The sequence below is a fragment of the Lichenostomus cassidix genome, chromosome 2 (genome assembly GCF_008360975.1).
Source record: "Lichenostomus cassidix isolate B80296 chromosome 2, HeHo_3.0, whole genome shotgun sequence".
In the NCBI taxonomy this organism is placed as follows: Eukaryota; Metazoa; Chordata; class Aves; order Passeriformes; family Meliphagidae; genus Lichenostomus; species Lichenostomus cassidix.
The window spans coordinates 14,139,206-14,160,067 of record NC_139482.1 but is presented as its reverse complement, the minus strand read 5'-3'; the positions used below and the strand labels follow the sequence as shown (position 1 = coordinate 14,160,067).

Here is a 20,862-nt window from a genome sequence, read left to right as displayed (position 1 = left end):
TTGGCACCCAGTGTAAGGACAGAAAGCACGAAGCACTCAGCCATGCATTTCTGCAGTTTGTCTTCCCCTTTATTTTCCTTACACTAGCAAGAATGTCTTTCATTTTTAATAACAACTATTTCTGCAAATCAGTATCCGTAAAATGAAGTATACCTTTGTCATTGAATTTTGTGCTTCAATATTAAAATGTTAAAGTGAATCTGCAACTACCACTTTACTTCAATGGAATTAGATATGAAACTAGCAATTTTTGTTTCAGATGGCAGTTAAGAAGATATAAAAAGACTCAGCATTTGTGGAATTTTATTTACTTTGTAATGCTGAGGCTTCACTCAAGCAGATCCAACCATACCAAGGACAACGCAGAAGGCTGGTGATTTAACCTAATACTTTGAGAAGAAAAGCAGCATTTTATGGACAGACAGTCATGATGTGAGAGCAGGATAAGCTCACAGAATTCCTGAGACCATCTATGGGCACAGAATTTAACTACAGCCCTTCAAACTACTTTCCTCAGGAAACTGACTGCAAAGAAAGAATTTGTCAGTGTAGTATCATCTTACCACAAACACAATGTTCACTTGAAGTGTTTTAATAAAGAGCACACCAAAGACCTGCAGCAGCTGGAAACAGCTGTTTCACAGCCCTCACAAAACACTGTACAGGGCATCATCACACCTTACGCTTGGAAACAATGTGCTGAGGCTTCAAAAATTTGCAAAACAAGAAAAGAAGAATAAGAGTTTAGAGCTACATTTTTAGCACAGCACTTGGGATTTCGATTTTCTGGTTTTCCATAAAAGAAAAAAAAACCCCAAAAACTACAAGCCCAAGCACATATCTAAGTTTTGCTCAACTGAGGGTTACAGTAGCAACTTATGAAATAGGAAAAAGCAAAAAGGCATGCAGTACAGTTTTTACATATGTAACTAACTGAAAAGTAAACAAAACTTAGTAAAATTTACACCTTAGTGCATCACAAACTGCTACAGGAACAAGTGCTCCCAACCTGGTGAAACACCAAGACAGGTCTCTCTTTGAGACTGAAGCATGGATGAATAAGAAGAAAAAGTATCTGAAATTTTACTTCTCTCACCCTGTATGTCTTCTCTTCTCAGGCAGTCACATAAGCATTGCCCTTCAGGCTGGCAAAGGCAAGGGGAAGGAAAGCTAGTGAAGCTGAAGGCTGCAGCTTTCACTGAAGAGGCTGCAGTGGGTGACTGATGAGGAGCTGCCGTGGGCACGAGAGAGCAGCTGAGCTCAGCGAGAGGATGAGCCATGAGCAGAGGGTCAGAAGGACAGTTCTGTGTGACCACTGTGCCACTGGCAGGGCCACACTGCCTTTTCTCAGGCTCCAGCTCCCTGCCCAAAGCAAGGCAGCCACAGAGGCTGGCAGGGAAAAGCTCTCCCGGGAGGAAGCACTGCAGAATCCTCTGGCATAGCTCGTGGGCATGAGCACCACGGAGTAACATATATTACAGTATGAAAAGCACAGAGCCTCAGGGAAGCAGGAAAATGCCATTACAAGTTAGAGTGCAGCACCCGGGAGGGATGGTCAGAACAAAGTCACAGCCAGGACAAATGGACTTTGGAGGACAGAAAAAAACAATACTGATGTGTACATCTCATCAAGTTTTTGTGAGGAAGCTTAGAGCTGGTAGTCACACTATGTGAGGTGCAAATCAAGATCAAAGTGCTATCAAGTAATAGAACAGCTGCCCCTGATTTTTTTATATCTCATATACACAGAGCCTATAGGTATATACCTATACACCCACACACATACATAGTGCCCTGTGCCTAATGCACAAAGCAGTTATGCATGACAAACATCTATTAGCTTTCCCAACTGGATGCAGATAACCAAGAATTGATATGGATAGTGCCAAGCATGTTGATAGATCATCAGCAGTGGGAGCTGGTGCAGGGGGAGGAAAGCACTTGTATTCAATTTCAACAGGAAAAGCAGTCAAATCAAAGTCACTCAAGAACCTTATTTACTGCACTTTACTGCAGGATAAAGCTTCTTCTAAATACTTAAAAGACAAACAATAGTTATGTGCTACCCTGTAGCTTCTGCTGTACCATGAATCATTTCTAAACAATATCCTGGTGATCTTTCAAGCTCTCTAGAAAATAAATGTACATGCACTATAACCAGACATGTTGAATAACCAGGTGAGAGTGCAGAAAGGTTGTCAACTATATTTTTGTTTTTATCAGACTTAACATTTTATTACGGTATTACATAAGCACATGTGTTGCATGAGTCCCATCACATCAGTGATACTAAAAATGTAAGTGTGTCCTCAAGTCCATCAGATCTGCTGACTTTGCATTAGACTGTGACTATTCAGGCTGCTATAAAGGAGTTACTTACAGGCTATTGACACACTCATCACAACACTGTTCAGGCCAGCACCACCACCTCACTGCAGCACTGGAAATAAATATTTGTAGAGCCAGGTGGTGACTAGAGCAGCAAAGAGATTCAGCTGAATAATCCACAAAAGCAAAAGATGGTACACCGAGACACCACCAGAAAACAGACATCAAACTCTGCTCTTCAGCACTGCATTTAAACAAAATACAGGGAATTTACTTAATTTAACTGGAGGATCTGAAGATTGTTCAGAAGCCTTAGGTAAACCATTTAAAAAGGGAACAATTAAAACTATGTTAATTAAATTCAAAATGTAATGTGTAATTTCAGATTTAAAATAGGAGTCTGAGTTTCTAATCATGATTTTGATTACAAGCAGAAGTTGAAGCCAGATAATGCAACATCAAAACTCAACATAAGCAATAACCTAAATTCATTCAGACAGCTCCTCAACTTCTACCTTTCATTTACAAAACTTATCAGATGGAAAATGAGAATGAATTAAAATACAGACTCCAAACACCTAGGCCAGTCTTCACAGCATCATTGTGCACAAGCTCCAAACCTCTGTCAAGAGTTTACAAAGACAGGACAAGCAGATACAAACTCCTGCATGATAAGAAAAAAAACCGCCCAAATTAAGGCTCCTTTGCTTTTCAACAATCTCTCAGACATTTCAGCAACAAACACCCTAAAAATCAGGAGCCTTTTGAATGCAACACTAAATGTGCCCCTACTCTCACATAAGGTTTTTAAAAAGCCTTCACAGAACTGTTCCACATCTCTGCTTGTGCTTTTCACTTATTCTACACTGTTTTCAGCACTACTACCTCTTTTTCAAGATGAGAGAGGCTGCAACTGCATGCTATTTAGAATACAGAAACACCATGAAATTTGCATTCTGCATTTTTGTTTTGCTCCATTTCCTACTACTGACATTCTCTTCACTTGCCTCTCTGCACTAACCTAGCCCTTTCATATCTACCAGAATAGAGCTATAATCTACTAGCAATCTACTGTCTTTCACAAGAACTAGGTCAAAAGTCCTATTAAGATATGCTAAATTCAAAATTGATACATGTAATCTCACAGTATGTTGTCCAGTTACTCACGATCACAGAAGTCATTTGAAAATCCTCAGTTCTTACTGTCCTGAAAGACTGTTTTGTCCAAAAGCATTGTCCTTAGCTTTAGAACAAACTCCACATAAAGGCAAACCTCATTTCTCTCTATCGTTTTTAAATCAAACATACCTAGCAAGGCACGTCAGAGACATATCAGCTGTTTGGGTACTAGATATGCATAGATTTTGCTTTCTTTTTTTTAAAGCACAAATGTCTACTATTCCAGAGAGCTGACTAAAAAAAAAAGGAAAAAAGTGTTTTGCATTTTATTCTACAGAGTCTTACGTTCCCTGCCGTTTTGTCACACTGCTGTGAAACAAATGACACTTTCTTTAGGATTCTACAGAATAACAGCACCTTTGTTCCATAGGCAAGCACTGCAATATTAAACAACTGCCTAGATCATAACCAGGTAAAGACATAGGAAAAGCAACTGTTTGTACCCAGAGCTATATGAGAGAACAAGATATGATCAAATATTCCCAAAACAGTCTCAAGCAGAATTTTTCCTACTATAGTCTTTTCTATACTGCATACTGCAAATGACAGAAGCACTGCCAAGGAGAACAAGCAAGTCCCCAGTGTCTCCAGCTGCTTTCAGCTTAGGCAGCAGTGAGACAAAACACCCATTCCTTTTCCTAGGGCTGCTTTTCTGCTTAAGCATTTACTTCACCATCCCTGAAGATTCTGTCATCACCCTGCTGAGGCTAGCTCTTGGCAGTAATTCAAAAGAACGGGCAGGTGGGACAGCATGCACCAAAACTCACACTGCACACTAGAAATTTAACTTTCCTAGATAAAAAGAGAACAATCAATTCCATATTATGACCACTATTCCTTAAGCAGTACAGCTCGGGCTTTGTTTGAGCTAGTAAATAATTCTACCAGGATAAAAGGCACAGGTTTATTCGTGTAAGTCAATGCCTTGTAAGTTCCATTTCATCATTTTCTGCATGAAATTACGGTAAATAGCGGTGGAAGAGTCAAAAGACTGTGTTGGCACTTACAGAATTTTAAGAGTGCACTAGATGTTTCAATTCTGAAGGCACAATATGAAACTGCAGGTGCCAAGCAGATCTGTAGCTTACTCAGCTGAGCATTCTAACACCAGCATTACAACAAACCTGTCAGCTAAAACCAACTTGTCTCACAGGTCATGATTTTCTGACAACTGCCTCACATAGAAAACACTTGTGCTTATTATTTTTAAGGAAGGTCAGTCAATCTGATTTGCAGCAGGAATGTTCCAAGGAGGATATGGGCTGTAGGCAGTGGTAGTGGGACACAGTGGCTTCCCATCTTAGGGCACCTAAATCCAGAATTATTCATCTGGACAGACAGGAAGAACTATCTGCTACCTGGCTTACATATTAAAACTACAGAGACTGAGCTGATCACAAACAGCACCACTGTAAAGTGAAACTATCCAGACCTGTTGACACTGTGTAGGAAAAAAAAAAAAACAAAAAAACACATACACAAAACCAGCCAGGAAAAGTACTCCTTAATATCATCTATCCAGAACCTTTGAGTTACTAGTGTAATTTAGCAAACATTTCAAGCTGTTTACAATGTTCTAGCAGCAGCTACTGAAATTACAAAAAAAGTTTTACAAAACTCCTTAAATTATAAGCCTTTAGTTCCTTGTCATTGAAAGTTATTCTTCACCTCATTATAATGGGCATATTACAGCATTTAACATCATTAGAATAACAAATGCTGGTTTTAAGAAGTTAAGAGATTAAAGGATGGTACTTAAAACGTAATTCAAACTATTACATTATACATATCACCATGAATCTGCAAACATGCTCAGGTTTATTAAGAAAAAAATTCCTGCATGCTTCTTTCATACTGTCAAATTATTCATCTCTTGGACAAATGAAAGAAATTTTAAAAAACAGCATGAAATTTCTTATCGTAGAGGCAAACTAATTCTGTGCCCCACAGAACAGTGACTGCCATTTATTTCAGAGGTTTAATGTTTGACCAGAAAGGTAGTCTAACACTAATGATTTGCCACCAGTCTTTCAACTAAGTGACCAAGCCAAGAATGCCAGAAGATCTCCAGAAGATGCGTTCTGACACCTACAGAAACACAAAATACTTTGTTTTCCTGACTAAAAAGTTACTGCAATCCCACAGTAATTGCAAAGGCAAGACAGAAAGAGCTCTTTAAGATCTTTACTACTCAGAATTAACCAAAGCAAAACAGCCATCCTAGTGATAATCCCCTTTAGTGCTTCACAGTTTATGCAATAGTCAATTACTAAAGAGGATGAAAGACAGAACAACCTTTGCAAATAGGTCACTGTCTATATTTATAATGATTAAAACCAGCCTGCTGCTAAAAGTAACTTTTAATAAGTATAAAAAGTAACATTAAGACACTGCCACGTATTTACTCTTAAAAACACTTTGTGTCTCCTATGACAAAAGAGAAGGTAACACTCATCAGAAACAAAGTTATTTCCCATAGGTCATGCATTAGCATTGCCAAGAGCAGAGTTTAATTTCTGTTTGTAACAACTTCATTCCAAGTATCGTCCTCAAAGATAACACCTAAACATTCTTGACATGATCTCTGCATTTACCCAACTCCCTCCCTGCCTGCACACCTTCCTGCTCAGAACTTGTTAGTAGATTTTAGCAGCAAACACTGCCCAAGGCTCCTTTTCAAGATCACTTTTCATGTCTTCTACTTTTGCTTCAGCTTTTCCTGCCTGTTTAGGCATGCCTGAACATGTAATTCTTTGATTTTTTTTTTTTTTTTTTTTTTTACTTTTAAACAATTACTCAGGTCTCTGCTTCTACTGCATACTGCTCAGACATCCCATCTGCCTCTTTCAAGTACTGTCCATATCTGCTGAAGAATTCTTTTTTCAAAACTTTCCTTTTTCCTCACATCCTTTGTCTCTCTGAGGGGTATTTTTGCCCTTCCTTGGGATCAGGACACCACATCTGACACCGTCTTCCTAAAATTTAATTGAATTTCATTGATTCTCACAGCTTTGACTGCCACCACGGTGTCAGTGATTCTTACACCCAGCTGTGCATTCACTCAAACTGTTTTCATTCAGTTCCAATTCCACCTGCAGTTACTGTCTCCACCAGAGACTTAAATCTGGTTAAATTGAAGCTTGTTTCCTCTCAAGCCCTACTTCCTCTAATTACCTCCAGCCTTTCTACAGTTCACATCCATAAACTAACATATGGTTCTTACAACACTTTATGCAGCCAGAGCTGCACCCAATAGTTGCAATTTCTTTGCATAAAATGTCAAGAATGTTCATTATCCAGTCCTGATCCTTTGCTACTTCTTCACTGGCAAATCCTTCTGCTCTCACTGGCACCTCCGTCCTTCACTTCACATATTTTACCTGCTAAAAAATCCTTCCTTTATGCACTACTTTGGAGGCTCTGGATCTTCCAGTATTTCCACAGCCAGCAAGCTTATGAGTTGAAGACTGTACAGTTGCAGAAACTGCACTTCATTACTGGAAAGGAGGAGGATAATCTTCAGGGAATAATGTAACCACTTCTTAGAAGGATCTCACAGGAGAAGCATTCCTCTGTATCTCATATTTGTACTCAAGGATACTGAAAACACACTGAAGGTCAGGCTAAAGCTGAATACTATCACTTCAACACCAACAAAAAATTACTTCCATGAAGGTATTAAGGTAATTCTAGCTTCTAATCTTACAAATTTAAGAGAAAACACCTGTAGCTTAGAGTTTATTATAATGCAGACTGCATAAAACTGAACTCCACAGCAGGCAGGGGAGGGAGAAGCAGTCAGTCTTGTGGAGTGAAATCCTGTTTGTGCGTGAAAGCCAGGAACTTGATGTTCTCACTACAGACTAAGGGCAATAAAAACAGCTTTCTGAGCCATTAATTTCTGCACAGCTGATTTCTACTAAACAATGCTCATTATTGAAAGAATTCTAAAAAAACTGCCAGGCTGTTCCAGCGAGAAGGCTGGCACTCTGAACATCTAGACTGAGCTAACGGTGACATCAGTTCTACCACTGCTTTAATCCCCACTGCTACTAAATGTCAAACATTTTCATTGTAGTTAAAGAGCTTGCGATTACACACGATGAGATTAAGTTACAAAATAAGACAAACTGCAAGGCACAGCGAGCACCAGCACTCTTGTTGCCCAAGACTCTGATAATGGCAAGTTCTTCAGTAACATCAGTCAGAAACTGCCAAGCATTTTCCACAGCCAAAATGTGGCGTTTTCAGCATTTGTTATTTTTAAAAGCTGTGAAAACTCCCCCTTTCAGACCTTTCAGAACACAGTGTCTACAATACATGCATTGCTGCCCTGCTCAAATACAAATTTTATAAATCGGTTGTAGCATGGAAATTATAGTGAGGTGCGATGGGAGAAGGGAAAATGGTGAAAAGATTAAGTGTCACTGCATCAAGAGGCACAAAGTCCAGTGGAAACTGAGCTGCAGGCCATATATTTATTATTGACAAAAGACACCCATGTAATATTAATTCCATCTGCTTTAGAGAAGGAAATGCATCAAATTATAGTCAACACAGAACAAGGAACTGTCCTAACATGTAATATAAATTTTAATGCGGTAAACTATTTAAAGCAGGATATACTTTCTAAACATTCCTTAGTATTTTCATAATGTTTGGCAATTGATTAATATGGCAGTCAACAGGCCAACACATGCTTCTAAAATAAATATCTAATAATTGCTTTATCGTGCCAAGTTCTAAGTGGTTCATATCAACTACACTGAGCTAGGGCAGTGCTGTAAAGAGAGTGCAGGAAAGCTAATGAGTTCTCACACTGCATAAGCAGGACATCACCGAAGAAAATAAATTCAGTAATCCTATTTATTCCTTATTATTTGGGGGAGGGGTGGTGAAGTTAAAACTAACACAAAATATACAAATATTAGACACGATGTCCCATAACTAGAGAAACTCTGCATATCAAGAACAAGGCCAAAAATCTAGTAGGATATTGAAAAGGTACTGATTCTGAGTATCTTAATAAATATATATACATACAGTTCAAGACTCCATGATTCACCTAATCAATCTTGTATCTCTAAGATCTTCCCACATTGCCTCATTCCTAAGCAGCTTTGTCTTCATTGTTTCTTATTAGCAAAGTACTGATTCACAGCTCTCAATGAGAAGACTTTTCATGTCTAAAGTTAGCATCAAGTTTGATTTGAGATTCTCTGGTACTCTGAACACATGCTGGCAAGTGGGATTTACCGTAACAATCAGTTTTTATCCAAGCAAAAACAGTTTCACACTGAAAAGTTCAAGACCAGGGAGCTTTAAACAGAATTTAAAATAATTTAACATCTCCCTAGAGAAAGATGGGGGAGGCAAGTGTGAGGTGGGAGAATTATCTACATACACACACATATATAAATATATAACTATGTGTATGTACACACACATCACTGGTTTAAGAGCAAACCTGGATTACAACAGACTAATTAACTTGGTTACCCATACCAGAAGTGACCTGATTAAGTCAGAGTTCTAATCTTTTGGTGGGGGTGGGGGATGCTTGTCAAAAAAAAATTAAAAAGTGAGAGAAACTGCCTTACTAAGGACAAAGGCCATCAATGCTCAGTTTTAGCCTGAAGTAGGAGTACATCATTCCTGAGATTCTTCCATACTAATTAACAAACTCACATGTTTTGAGTTTTAATCCAGAGCAAAGTTGTGAGAAGCAGAATTGGCAGGGCTGACTCATTAAAACAGTCTAAAATAAAATGATCACGCCAGAAATTAAACTCCATGTAAATCTTAAGTGTAATTAAACCCACTAAGACATTCATTTACAGCTCTTATGCTATCTATATACACTTAGGGAAAACTGACACTAACTAGCAGTATTATTTCAACAGGCCAAGTAGTGAAGAGCTACAGCAATAGGCTCCTTTCCTCTGAAAGAAAACATAACCCAAATTCAGTGTCATATTAAATCTATCTTAATACAGAAACACTACTGTTATTTCTTTAACATTAAATCACAGGATAATGTAAATGGAATTAATTCCAATACCACAATAATTCTGAAAGGACTAAGCACATCAACTGTTTTGATTTCACTAACAATTTCATGCTGAGAGAAGACATTTTTATTTAAACAACCGGAATTGTTTGGAAATAAATCTCAGAACAGTAGCAGGCAATTATGGAAATAACAAAAGAACACAAACCAGACATGGGGGCCATTTTTCAGCTTACCTGCACTTGTTCTGTGGAGCTACTACTGAGTTCATCTCCAGACTCCGAATCTTGGTGAATTTTTTCTGAGCCTTCTCCTGCTGAATCACAAGATTGTTCATGCAAAAAGCTGGTCTTCTCTATTTCCAAGAACTCTGGGCATGGGAAATGACCCATGGAAATGGTTCTAAACTGATTTGAAACCTTGGGAGATTGCAACTCATTGTTAAGTTTTCCATTGTTTTGGGTAAGGTCCAGACTCAAACCAAAAGTTTGACAGGGGCTATTGTTTGGTCCCAGGTTTTGATTGGCATCTCGAACTGAGCAAGACACTTGAACAGGAGAAGATTTTCCAAAACTAGAAAGCTCTGGTGACTTATTCACATTTTCTGTTGATCTCTGTAATCCATGTGTCAACTTCAAGGTGTTATTTGGCAGCAAGCTCGCCTGCTTCACAGGTGGCATCAGTGCTTTTCGGGGTATTTCCTTCACATACTGTGCTGGCACATAAAAGGGTTTAGAATTTTCATCTCTTTTGACTTGCCACCAATCATCGTTAGTCTTTTTCACTAAGATGTATTTCTCCCCTTGCTTGATCACAATTTTCTTGTCCTTAGCTTCATACTCATAGTCGTATTCCACTTGAATGTAAAATTGTCCTGGAAGCATCTTCCCACCCTTATCAGCCATTTCTATCTGAAAAGATTTCACCTTTTCAGAAAAATGGTAAGCGACATTCTGTTTCAATGTTATTTTCTTGTTAATAATCAGAGCTGTAAGAAAAAAAAGTACACTTAATAAAGTGACTGTTTAAGAGCACTTTGGAGAAAAATAATTTCAAAAAAAATTCTGCCTATTCAATTTATGTCAACCTTAGACTAATTGACGGAAAAACGCAGTGTTTTCAGATATTGTTCTCAGTGCTGAAACAGAAAATCAGTAGAACAACTTAGGTCACTGATTTAACTGTCCTATTCACAGAAGCATCCTGCTATCAAGTGGCTCATTAGCTTAATTAATTAATTAGTTACTGTTTCTATTATTGAATAACATTGATTAACCATTGGGGATTTGCTAAGGGGGCTCATGCAATCTCTTGCTTACACATAGTGTTTCACAAAGAAATTAAACCTATTACACTAGTTTTAATGAAAATATTCCAAAGAAGACTACTATTTATCTCACAGAAAACCTGATCTAACTGAATGTTTAAGGGCTAAAACTGAAAATGCAATCAAAAACCTCAACAGTAACAAAACAGGACTATAAACCAAAATAGATAATGAAAGAATTAGTAATGCATGAAAATTCTGAAAAGTACTTTCAGCATCTTTGTAATCCAGACAACTGCCACTGCATCCACACCCACGAACAAGTTCTCCCTATTTAATCACATAGCATCAATGTCAAAATTCATGAGTGGGTAGGCATCAGTCTTGCCAACTAGCACTGAACACAACATAGTAAATGACATAAAAGACACGATTTTTAATCTTGAAAATCAAAGCATTGAAGTAAAGGGGAAGATCTCCATCATTCACATGGAAAATGCTGTCATATTTGATCCTATAAAGATTAACAAATACACCTTTTTGCTTTTAAATGCATGTTTCATGAATGGGAAAAGTTATGTAGAAACTTGCAGCTCTGCAAGTTAAGACTTTGTGATGAGATTTGTAGCCTTTACCCTGCCACAGAGTGGAACTAATGCAATTCCATGCAGGCACACACATGCAGAGTGAACTCAGCTGCGAAATGGGACTAAGGACAGAAATAACAACAGAAAAGAACTTCTGGGGAGATCTAAAGCAGAAATCACTAAGAATTCTTCCATTTCCTTTTGTCATTTCTGTTATTTGATCTGAGCCTTGAAAAAAACACATTTGCCACATAGCTCAGGAGAAAAAGTAGAAGGTAAAAAGAATTACACTGAGACAGAAGTGCCCATCTTTAATCTGTGACCCTCTCCCACGGCCCAATCTTCTCTTACTTTCAAGAAGCATTACCTACAGGTAACCAGGAAGCCACCATCATTTACAAGATTCCAAATGGAATCATGAAGTCAGATTTACAATTTTATCAAAGACTTGGCAGAAGGAATGATGGTACCACGTTCAACAAAGCTGACAAGTGGAACACAAAGCAGTAGAAAAGAATGTCAGGATTCTGGTGTTTACTCTCTACCATAAAGTGGTACAGTGACATTCACAGTCTATTTACAGCCTGGTACAAAACAACTTGCTTACCTGCTATTCTACATAAATAGCTGTTTTTAAGTGCAGCTCTGCAGTTGTTTAGCAACAGCAGCAAAAGGTAAACATGAACAAATTGCAGCCATTCCCACTCTCTTCCTAGCTTTAGAAGCTCTGCCATGCAAATGTTATTTTTTAGCTCTTAGCAAATCTGACTCCTTCCAACACTTCTTCAAAGCTGCCTACCAACCCCTTTCATGGCTTCCAGGTCACACACCAGAAAAATGTAAGTCTTACCAAGATGCAGTCTACCTCAAAGCTCTGTTACCTCAAAAAGTTGAAACATAGGACAAGGACGCATTCACAGTTTCTTTCTCCCACACAGAAACCAAAGAGAGAACATAAGCCTCTGGTTTCCCACAGGACTAACAAGTGTTTAAAAGCTTGGATTTTCATTCCTCTTTTGCCAGAGGACTACTTTTTGAGAATACACACTTAACATTTTTTCAAGATGGAAAGGTTCAACAGGTTGCACGTTATGTTTTAAAAAAACCCATAATTTTGAAAAATATAAATTAAATAAAACAGAGCTGCTCACAAAAACAGAGCTGTTCCCACTTTTGAAGTCAGTTTTGCAGCCTAATCCCTTTCCAAACAAAAAAGAAACAACAAAAATAAGCAGCACAATTTTTGTTCTTTTATCCAAGCTGCAAAATTATCAAGTCAATAGCAAACATTTGGTAATGTTGGACATATGATAAAAGAGAGACAGGCTGTGCTCGGCCAGAACACCAAGACAGTTTTACAAACAGATCACATCATCAGGATCAAGCAAGGCTCTAATTCTCCTCCTCAACCCAGAGAAGCAAGAAATACTTATGGTATAGGTGGGAAATTAACCTGTAGGTCAGCAAACACGGCCTTGATTTCACAGATTCACATGCATTAATTTTCATTTTGTTTGATATTTTTTAATGCTTCTTCTGTGCCACAACAGGTAGCCTGCTGTACTCTCTGTGCAGCCCAGGGTACAGCTAATTGGAATGTCCTTTCGTGAAGCTGTCTCACAGAACACAGTTTAAAGTCATGGAAGGTTTGGTCACATCTCTGCTGTAAGGGGCTCACAATAATGCAGGTGTGAATGCACAATATTGACATTTGGAATCCTGACTTCCTTGTGCTACCAGTCAACAACTGAAGTGATATTGCTGGTCAGTCATTGTAACCTCACTGTATTTTTTTTTCCTTGCCATTTACCTGTCATTCTGGATGGCACCTACATTGGTAAAGAAGGTTAAAAAACCCTAATTAGAGGGTGATAAGTATGAATAATCATTTACTTCCACAGAGAACATCTGCAAGCTTTCATACCTTAATAAATAATACCTTCAATAAAATCTCAACATCTGATTAAAAGATTAATAACAAATGGCCTCACTAAGAAAACCTATTCATGAACATCAAAAAACCAGACTCAGGCCTCCCTTTTCTCCTGGTGAAGACAACCCCAATCACTAGCGGGCAATTCATCTAAGGTGGGGGACACCCAAACCCCCATTTCCCGGAGCACTCACGCTGTCCCACGGGGGTGGAACGTGGCGATGACAGCCACAGCACCAGCCAGGGGGAGAGAGGCGAGCAGGGCTTTCACTCGACACCCAGGCAGAGATCCCTTCGGACTCCGGCTGCCGATGGAACCGTTCCCATCCCTTACTCAGCTAAGGCTGAGTAAGGCTGGCAACCCGGGGTGTTCGCAGAGGTCAGCTCCTCCCTTCCTCCACCCCTCCGCCCGCGGGCGCGCCCGGCCCCGGGCCGGCACTGCCCATCGGCCCCGCTCCTGCCAGCTTATCCCGGCACTGCCCATCGGCCCCGCTCCTGCCAGCTTATCCCGGCACTGCCCATCGGCCCCGCTCCTGCCGGTACCGGGCCGGCACTGCCCATCGGCCCCGCTGCTCCCGGCTCACCCCTGCCCTGCCGGCACTGCCCGCTCCGCACTCAGCGCCCCGGGCAGTTCTCCCCACAAGCGGGTGCACACGCAGCACCAGGGGTCCGGCATGCCAGCACTTGCCTCTAGCTAGATTTTTTTATGTGCGTCCCCACAAAACGAGACGTTTTTATCTTGACCCGATGTGACAGCTGCAATCACCCTCAGACAGGCAGGGTTCAGGGAGCTGTAGGTCTGCTCAGAGCTGCGGCTTTCCGAGAGCAACCTAAACCCTGCAGCTGCACCCTCACCTCCTTACAGCATCCGGTCTGAACTAGAGAATGATGCTCCCTCCATTGATCCTGAAGTACACGCAGATGCTTGAAAGAAGAACGGTCCTTAGACATGGAATCTTAAATACGATCATATATGAAATATATATATATTGTATCCTCATGTATCATATTAGATATGATCGCCCCTACCTTCAGCATTATCCTAGAACTCAAGACCCCCTCCACCATCCCCCAAAAAATTCAGGATTTACACAATAGCATTTCATGCCTCTATTCTGAAATTATAAAGCACAGAGCATTTACTCCTGATCTACCAGAACCAGGTAACTGAAACTAGGGAGATACTTAAAATACTTTTTGCTGTTACTTTTATTTTCCTCTAGGGAAAAAGTATCTTACTGGGGATAAGGAATTGTTACTTACTTTCTAATACAAGCAGATGATAAGTTGTTAAAAATGCCACTGAGTGTTAACCGATCGCCTTAAATTTCTTTGTGTGACCTTGTTCACAGTGTCCTACAAAGCAGCAGCAGTTGACTTGTGTAATCTTTTTCCATTTTCAGCATCAAACTTCACCCACTACTGAAATGAACCCTTCCGCAGTGCTGATACAGAAATAAACTCAATTACGGAGGCTAAATTAAGACAAATTCTTAATAGTTCAGGCCAGATAAGGCACCCTGGCTACAGCTCAATAGATTCCACAATTCTGCTTCTCCCTGGGCAGTTTTCTTAAGGGTTCAGGCTGTGTCTGCATGCACACTGCCAGAGAGACTGGTCTCTTGTCAGACTTCAACCCTATTCATACCTTTCTTCCCCAGGGGCACCACTGCTTGTCCAGCACACCTGACTGCTCAGCCAGTGTTTTCATGCAGACCAATCCTCACTGACGCCTGCAAGAGCCACCCTCTGCAAAGCGAGCATCTAGAGCGTGCAAAAGTTGCAGACAAATAAAGGCAAATGGAAACAACGTATATAACCAAATCACAGACAATTTACAAGCTACATGAAAACAAGCTTAGCCCCTCACTTTTTCCTCAGGGATTACTAACAAACACAGTTAGAAATCGAGCACCACTTGCAAGTAAACTACCTACCCGGAGCTCACGCGTCTTTAAACGCTAGAGGCATAATAAGCAACCATTTAATAATTGCCCGTGAGTCAGAGCACTGAATAAGCGATGCATTTTAAACAAGTGTCAGGACAACTTTTCAGCGGCGCTGCAGCCCCCCCGCATCCCCACGAGCTCCCTCGCAGCCCCGCTCGCCGCTCGGCGCGGGCTTTTGTTGAGTTGCTGGCTGCGCGGAGCGGCTATAAATAGGGCGGCACAGCCCCGGCCCGCCCGGCCCTGCCGCCCCGAGTTGCCGCGCTCAAGTTCACGCAAGGGCGCCAGACCCCCCCGGCCCGGCGGGGGCGCCCGGGAAGGGCGGCGGGGCCGCCGCTGCCTCCCTTTGTCTCCCGCAGGTGAGCGGCGCCGCTCGCACACGGCAGCGCGGGCGGCCCTGCCCCGCCGCCCCCGGCAGCGCGGCCCGCGGCAGCGCCCAGGTGCGGAGCTGCCTCCCGGCGCCGCCAACTCGGCGCTGCCGGCGCCGCCCGCGGAACGGAGCCGGAGCCGCCGCCGGGGGCAGCGCGGGGCGGCGCCGCCCGGACCCCCGGCGGGCGCGGGGGGCGCTCCGTGAGGCGCCCCGGGAGAGGGAGGGCGGGCGGCGCCGGGGGGCTGCGGCCGCCGTGCTCCGGCCCGGGCGCGGACGTTCCCCCGCGGGGCCACCCAGCCCTGCCCCATGGTCCCGACGGCGGCAGCGCCGCGCCGCGCCCCTCCCGCGCTCTCCTCCCGTCCCGTTCCGTCCAGTTCCGTCCCGGTCCCGCCGGGCCGCGGCGCAGACACCCACCTGCCGGCCCGGGCCCCGCTCCGGCTGCGGCGCTCCCTCCCGCTCGGCTCCCGCCGCGGCCCGGCGAGTGTCGGCTCCGGGCACGGCGCGTCACCGCCCCGCGGGTCACGTGCCGGGGCGGGGCGGGGGCGGGCCGGGAGCGCGCGGCCCGGTGCGGGATCGATCGCCCGCCGCCCATCGCCCATCGCCCCGCGGGCTGCCCACCGACCCGCGGGCTGCCCATCGCCCCGCGGGCTGCCCATCGCTCCGGAGCGCCTGCTGAGCCGTGCCACCAGCTCCCAACCCACCTGCTCCTGTGGTACACCCAGCCCTGTCTGTCCCTGGTGAAACGAGCAGAGGGAAAACCAAACCCGCACACCTTCCTCGCTGCAAACAGGCTCGTCTGGCTGTTTAATAGGCGATACCTGGAGAAACCACGCTTTTTAAACAATTGCTCAAAGAGAAATGAGAAGAAATACTCCTTATTCATTTATTCCGAGTTAACTTGCTTGGTATCTCTTACTATATTAAAGTTTTCAAAGGTTGTTTGAAAATATTTGCGTGGCCTTCATAGCATTTTCAAGCTATACGTAATACCTTTCTGTTTGAAAAAGTGGTATCTGGTTCGCTTGGTTGCAAAGATTACCTTGAAAACATGCACTGACTGTAACTGATACAGCAGGACCTGAACCAATCTGCAAACAGCCTGAAACAATGGCACGGAGCTGTGTAAACTGTCTGCACTCTATTAATCTAATGAAGGGCAATGCTGGTCTAACTTCTTCTTTGATTATTTTAACACACGGAAGAAGGAAGGAGACAGTAAAATCATCAAAAGATGGAAAGAACAGGTTTGCTGAAGAAAGGAAAAGCAGTGGGGAAAGACCTGAGAAGTGCCAGCAAGAGAGAGGGAGAGAGAAACAGACTTTAACTGAGGAAAACATAAAAACAACATCAATAGGTATAATAGAACATGTGGACATATTTTCATATTGAATTGCAATGTATCTTGAACTTCCAGTATTGATACTTCCTTGAAATCTTATATGTGTTATGCAACAAACATGCAAGACAGGTAGCAAAATGCATATACCTTAAAGCCTTTTCTTCTCCAGCCTGACTACTTGTGAGAATGTTCCCTTGACACCAAGGATCATTTGACTTTGGGCTGTCTGTTCACAAAACATAATTATTAAAATTCTGTTGGTGTTGTAAGGCTGATACCACTGTCACATCCACTCATTCAGCAGTTTTTCACAGTCTGGAAAAACAGACTAAACACCAGCATTTCTATTGTAAGGGAAACAACATATTGTATATAGATGCCCATTTTTTATCATTAAAAGGCGAAAGAAATGTGTAAAAGGACAGTGGTTTCTTATTCATACTTACTCTTTTGTAAATTATACGTGAAACAGATATGGAATAATTTTTAGATGTTTCTGTCTAGTAGGATTCTATCTGTATGCCCAGTTGTGTGGCAAAAAATAATATACTTAGGACACTTGGGTATTTCTGAACAAGCTGACTGCATTTTACCTGCTGACATGCCTGAGGTATGTATAAAAGCATCTCAAAAATCAGTCGTAGTAACCGCATTGTAATTATCCTGCCTTACTGCCAAGGCTTCACTAAAATGCTGCAGGATATGGCATTAGTGATTCAGTCTGAGGCACTCTTCCCTCTGAGTCAGTGTTGAACCAATGGTCCCACATAAGATCATAATAGAGCTGAAGGTGCCAGAAGATATGTAATTTTGAGTCCCTGCCCAAGTGCAGTCATGAAAGATTCCACATAACAAATAAACTGTCGAGCCCAAGTTCCAATTTTAGTATCTGTTGCATATTCTGCCAATGAAGGATTCCTCTGTCATTTCACTGGAGCAGAAGGAGCTAAAGTTCACGATCTTTACTCACCGTGGCTTGTTTTTCCCGGAGATGTAGGAATGCTGCCATACTCAGAGCTCAGATGGGATTATATGTGTGAGTTGGTTGGAAACATCCAGTACATTAATTGACCTCATGAATCTCAGACTGAAAGAACTGCCAGCTATAATTGCTTTATGTAGTACATGCTAGCTATGGGAGAAACTGCAGGACTCGATTCATGTATCTGTTGTGTTCTGGCTGCTCAGTAGCACACCTTGCACACAACAACATCAATCTCTCTCTTTGTAAACTGATGCCTTATGAAGCGTCAGTGTTTGAATTGTCTGTCTGTTCTATTACACCAAACCTTCAGAACCTTTGTCCAAATTTAACTGTGTTTGCCAAAAGGGAGTTCCCTTAAAGGTAGTTAAGCTCCCACAAGGACTGTGAAAGCAGTCAGCCATATAGAGGTGGAGAAGAATCCGTGTAAGAAAGTGACATTATAAATGCTGCAGTTAGTGCTGCAGTTGTGGAGAAAAAGATGATAATTACATTCTATGATAAAATACAAATCCATAGAAAACAAGCTTCCTAGTTCTGAAAACCCAGTCTTGGAAAAATCCATTTCTGGTGTTTGGATTAGACACAGAACTGTTTCTTTCTCTCCTTAGATTCAACGTTCTCAAGTACTAGGGTTATATGTATAAAAAGCTGAGCCTATTCATTTTGAAGGGCAAATTCCCATTTTACTTTTTTCCATTTTTTTTCTTCTGAGTCTACTTCAAATCTCTGCAAGTTCAGCTGTTCATTATTTTGTGCCTCAGCCACAGTAATTCTAGATGTGTGTCATGTTTTAATTAATTAGAAATGCCTATCTGAGAGTGGCTGCTGCCATCCTGTTACTCATAGTGCCAGAACTGGTGTTAGGTAACTGGCAAAAAATGTGCTGCTGAAAACGTGATTGGTATTAAATCTGGGTTGTTTATTCATTGTTTGCCACCCCTCCTTACCAAACATAATCTCATTATGAGCTGTGTTGATTCTTTCTTTCGGAAATGACCAAGAAGGCAAATACAAAAAGCTTTGTCACATCTAACAGGCAGACACTGCAAATATCCACCTTGCTCGTTCTCCTGTTTCCTCGACTTTTCATTCCCTTTTAGAGACCTTTTCTCTGCTTGGTCTTATAAGCTCAGCAGTGATATGCTCTAGAGAAACCATTCTGGATTTAGAAAAATGCACTTATTTCAGCAAATAGTTTTTATATAAATAGAATGTATTTTTATTTTACTTCTAATACTACTTATAAATGTATTTTATAAAATGGTTCAACTTGCCTGATATAAAACACATTACCTGGGGCATCTTCTGTGTACTGTGCTCCTACTCTTAGTTTTTTGACAGCTTCCAGCCTCTCACCTCTATCTAAAAATACTCTTACCACCTACACGTAGACATACAATCAATTTCTCCTTTCTGTTCTTTCTCTGTACTACAAAAGCACTTTTTCTCAAAGTGCAGATGCTGTGGGCTTTTTGCATGAACTTGTCAATTTACTCCCCATCTCCTGACTCAACTAATAGATGAGCCTTTTTTATTTATATAACTGTGCATTACAAGGAAAATCAATTGACGAGGGAACAACTAACGTGAAGGATATAGAAAAAGGAACCCAGATTTCTCATGAGTTCAGTAAAGAACTTCTTTCACCATGACACTACAAAGGAATTTTCTGCCTTAAGGAGGAACTTTTATCCACAGTTCAGAGAAGATTATTTGTTTTACTGTGAAAAATCAGCAAGGAATTTGTAAAATTTTTCCATTTTGCCAGCAGATTATTTTTGCAAATCGTATTAGGCAGAGTGGACAGTGGCCAACACATGCTTTTTTACTTTGCTCTGTTCATTAGCCACATTGCCATTGTGGTCTTCACATCTCAGAGCATCCAGTGGAAGCTGTAACAAAAATTCAAACATGCCTATTGTTTGCATGTGCAGTCTCAGTTTGCAAGTAAAGAACATTTCTTTACAACTATCTGATTGTCAGCCCTACTAAAGAACAGAGTGAGATTTGTTTTGGTCAAACTGATCCTCTGATTCTGCTCTTGCCAAGACCTGGCTCCCTACTTACCTGTGAAGTTAAACTGTTTATCTCTTTCTCCTCTCAAGCACAGTATTCCAAACTGTATCACTTCTGTGTGAGCACAAAAATATACCTCTGAGTCAGAGCACAGAATTAAAAGTGGAGAAAAGTAATGAATAATTTTCTGACTGAATAGCTAAAGCTTACAGTGGATGAAGGCGGACCTTTCTTTGTGCTGCCTTGACCTAAGACCTTTGCCTAAGCTAAACCTTAGTCATCTCTGCACAGCTAGTCATGTCTTGATCTCACCATGCTTTGAGCTAACAGGCAATTAATCCTTTAAATAGTAATATCTATTTTTATAAACCCATAATGAAAAACTGTAATATTCAAAAAGCACAGTGTAAATGTCCATTTATACCCTGGAGAATTAAGAATAGCCCTGCATCAGTATCTTTAATTTCTAAGTACCTCATGTGTTGTCTAATGAAAAGGAAGATCAACCACTGATAAGCAGAATCAAAATAAAGGTAGCTTTGCAAAAAGAATTAAATAAAACCTTGTGTGTTAAATGTTTTATTCATGTTGAAATTTTTTTTATTATACTGCACCAAATTCAGGCTCAGAGAAGATTCACAAGGGAGTTTCTGGTTCCTCAAATCACACAAATTCAGAATTTACTTCAGTGCAAGGGCCTGGCGTGACTTAATAAACAGCCCAGTCACTGGTGTGTGCTCTGAAACTGGAAGCTCCAACTCAGACTGCACATTGCTGGTCCCATGCAACCACAGAGGTTCCTCAAGGTCCAGCAAAGTTCCCAGTGGCTGCTCAAAGTGAGTTATGTGAGGTTGTCTGGTTAATGCTGGGTGTTCTTTTCTGAGGAACAGCAGAGACTGATA

The 20,862-nt window shown here is 41.4% G+C and overlaps 1 protein-coding gene across 12 annotated transcripts in view; it reads right to left on the bottom strand.

Annotated features, from left to right (window-relative positions):
- Positions 1-16,144, bottom strand: part of ARHGAP12 (Rho GTPase activating protein 12) — a 76,388-nt gene extending 60,244 nt beyond the window's left edge. For 10 of the 12 annotated variants that reach the window (XR_014849689.1, XM_085050384.1, XM_085050387.1 and 7 more), the window contains exons 1-2: positions 16,035-16,144; positions 9,754-10,505 (exon numbers count right to left, since the gene is read on the bottom strand). Coding sequence is in view for 11 of the 12 variants with exons in the window: in XM_085050384.1 (XP_084906510.1) it covers positions 9,754-10,422 (669 nt within the window). In the remaining variant the exon portion in view is untranslated. Of the gene's footprint in view, positions 1-9,753; positions 10,506-13,498; positions 13,615-14,952; positions 15,123-16,034 lie in introns of those variants that run through there. The other 2 variants (XM_085050385.1, XM_085050386.1) reach the window with 2 other exon arrangements.
- Between the last annotated feature and the right edge of the window lie 4,718 nt (positions 16,145-20,862).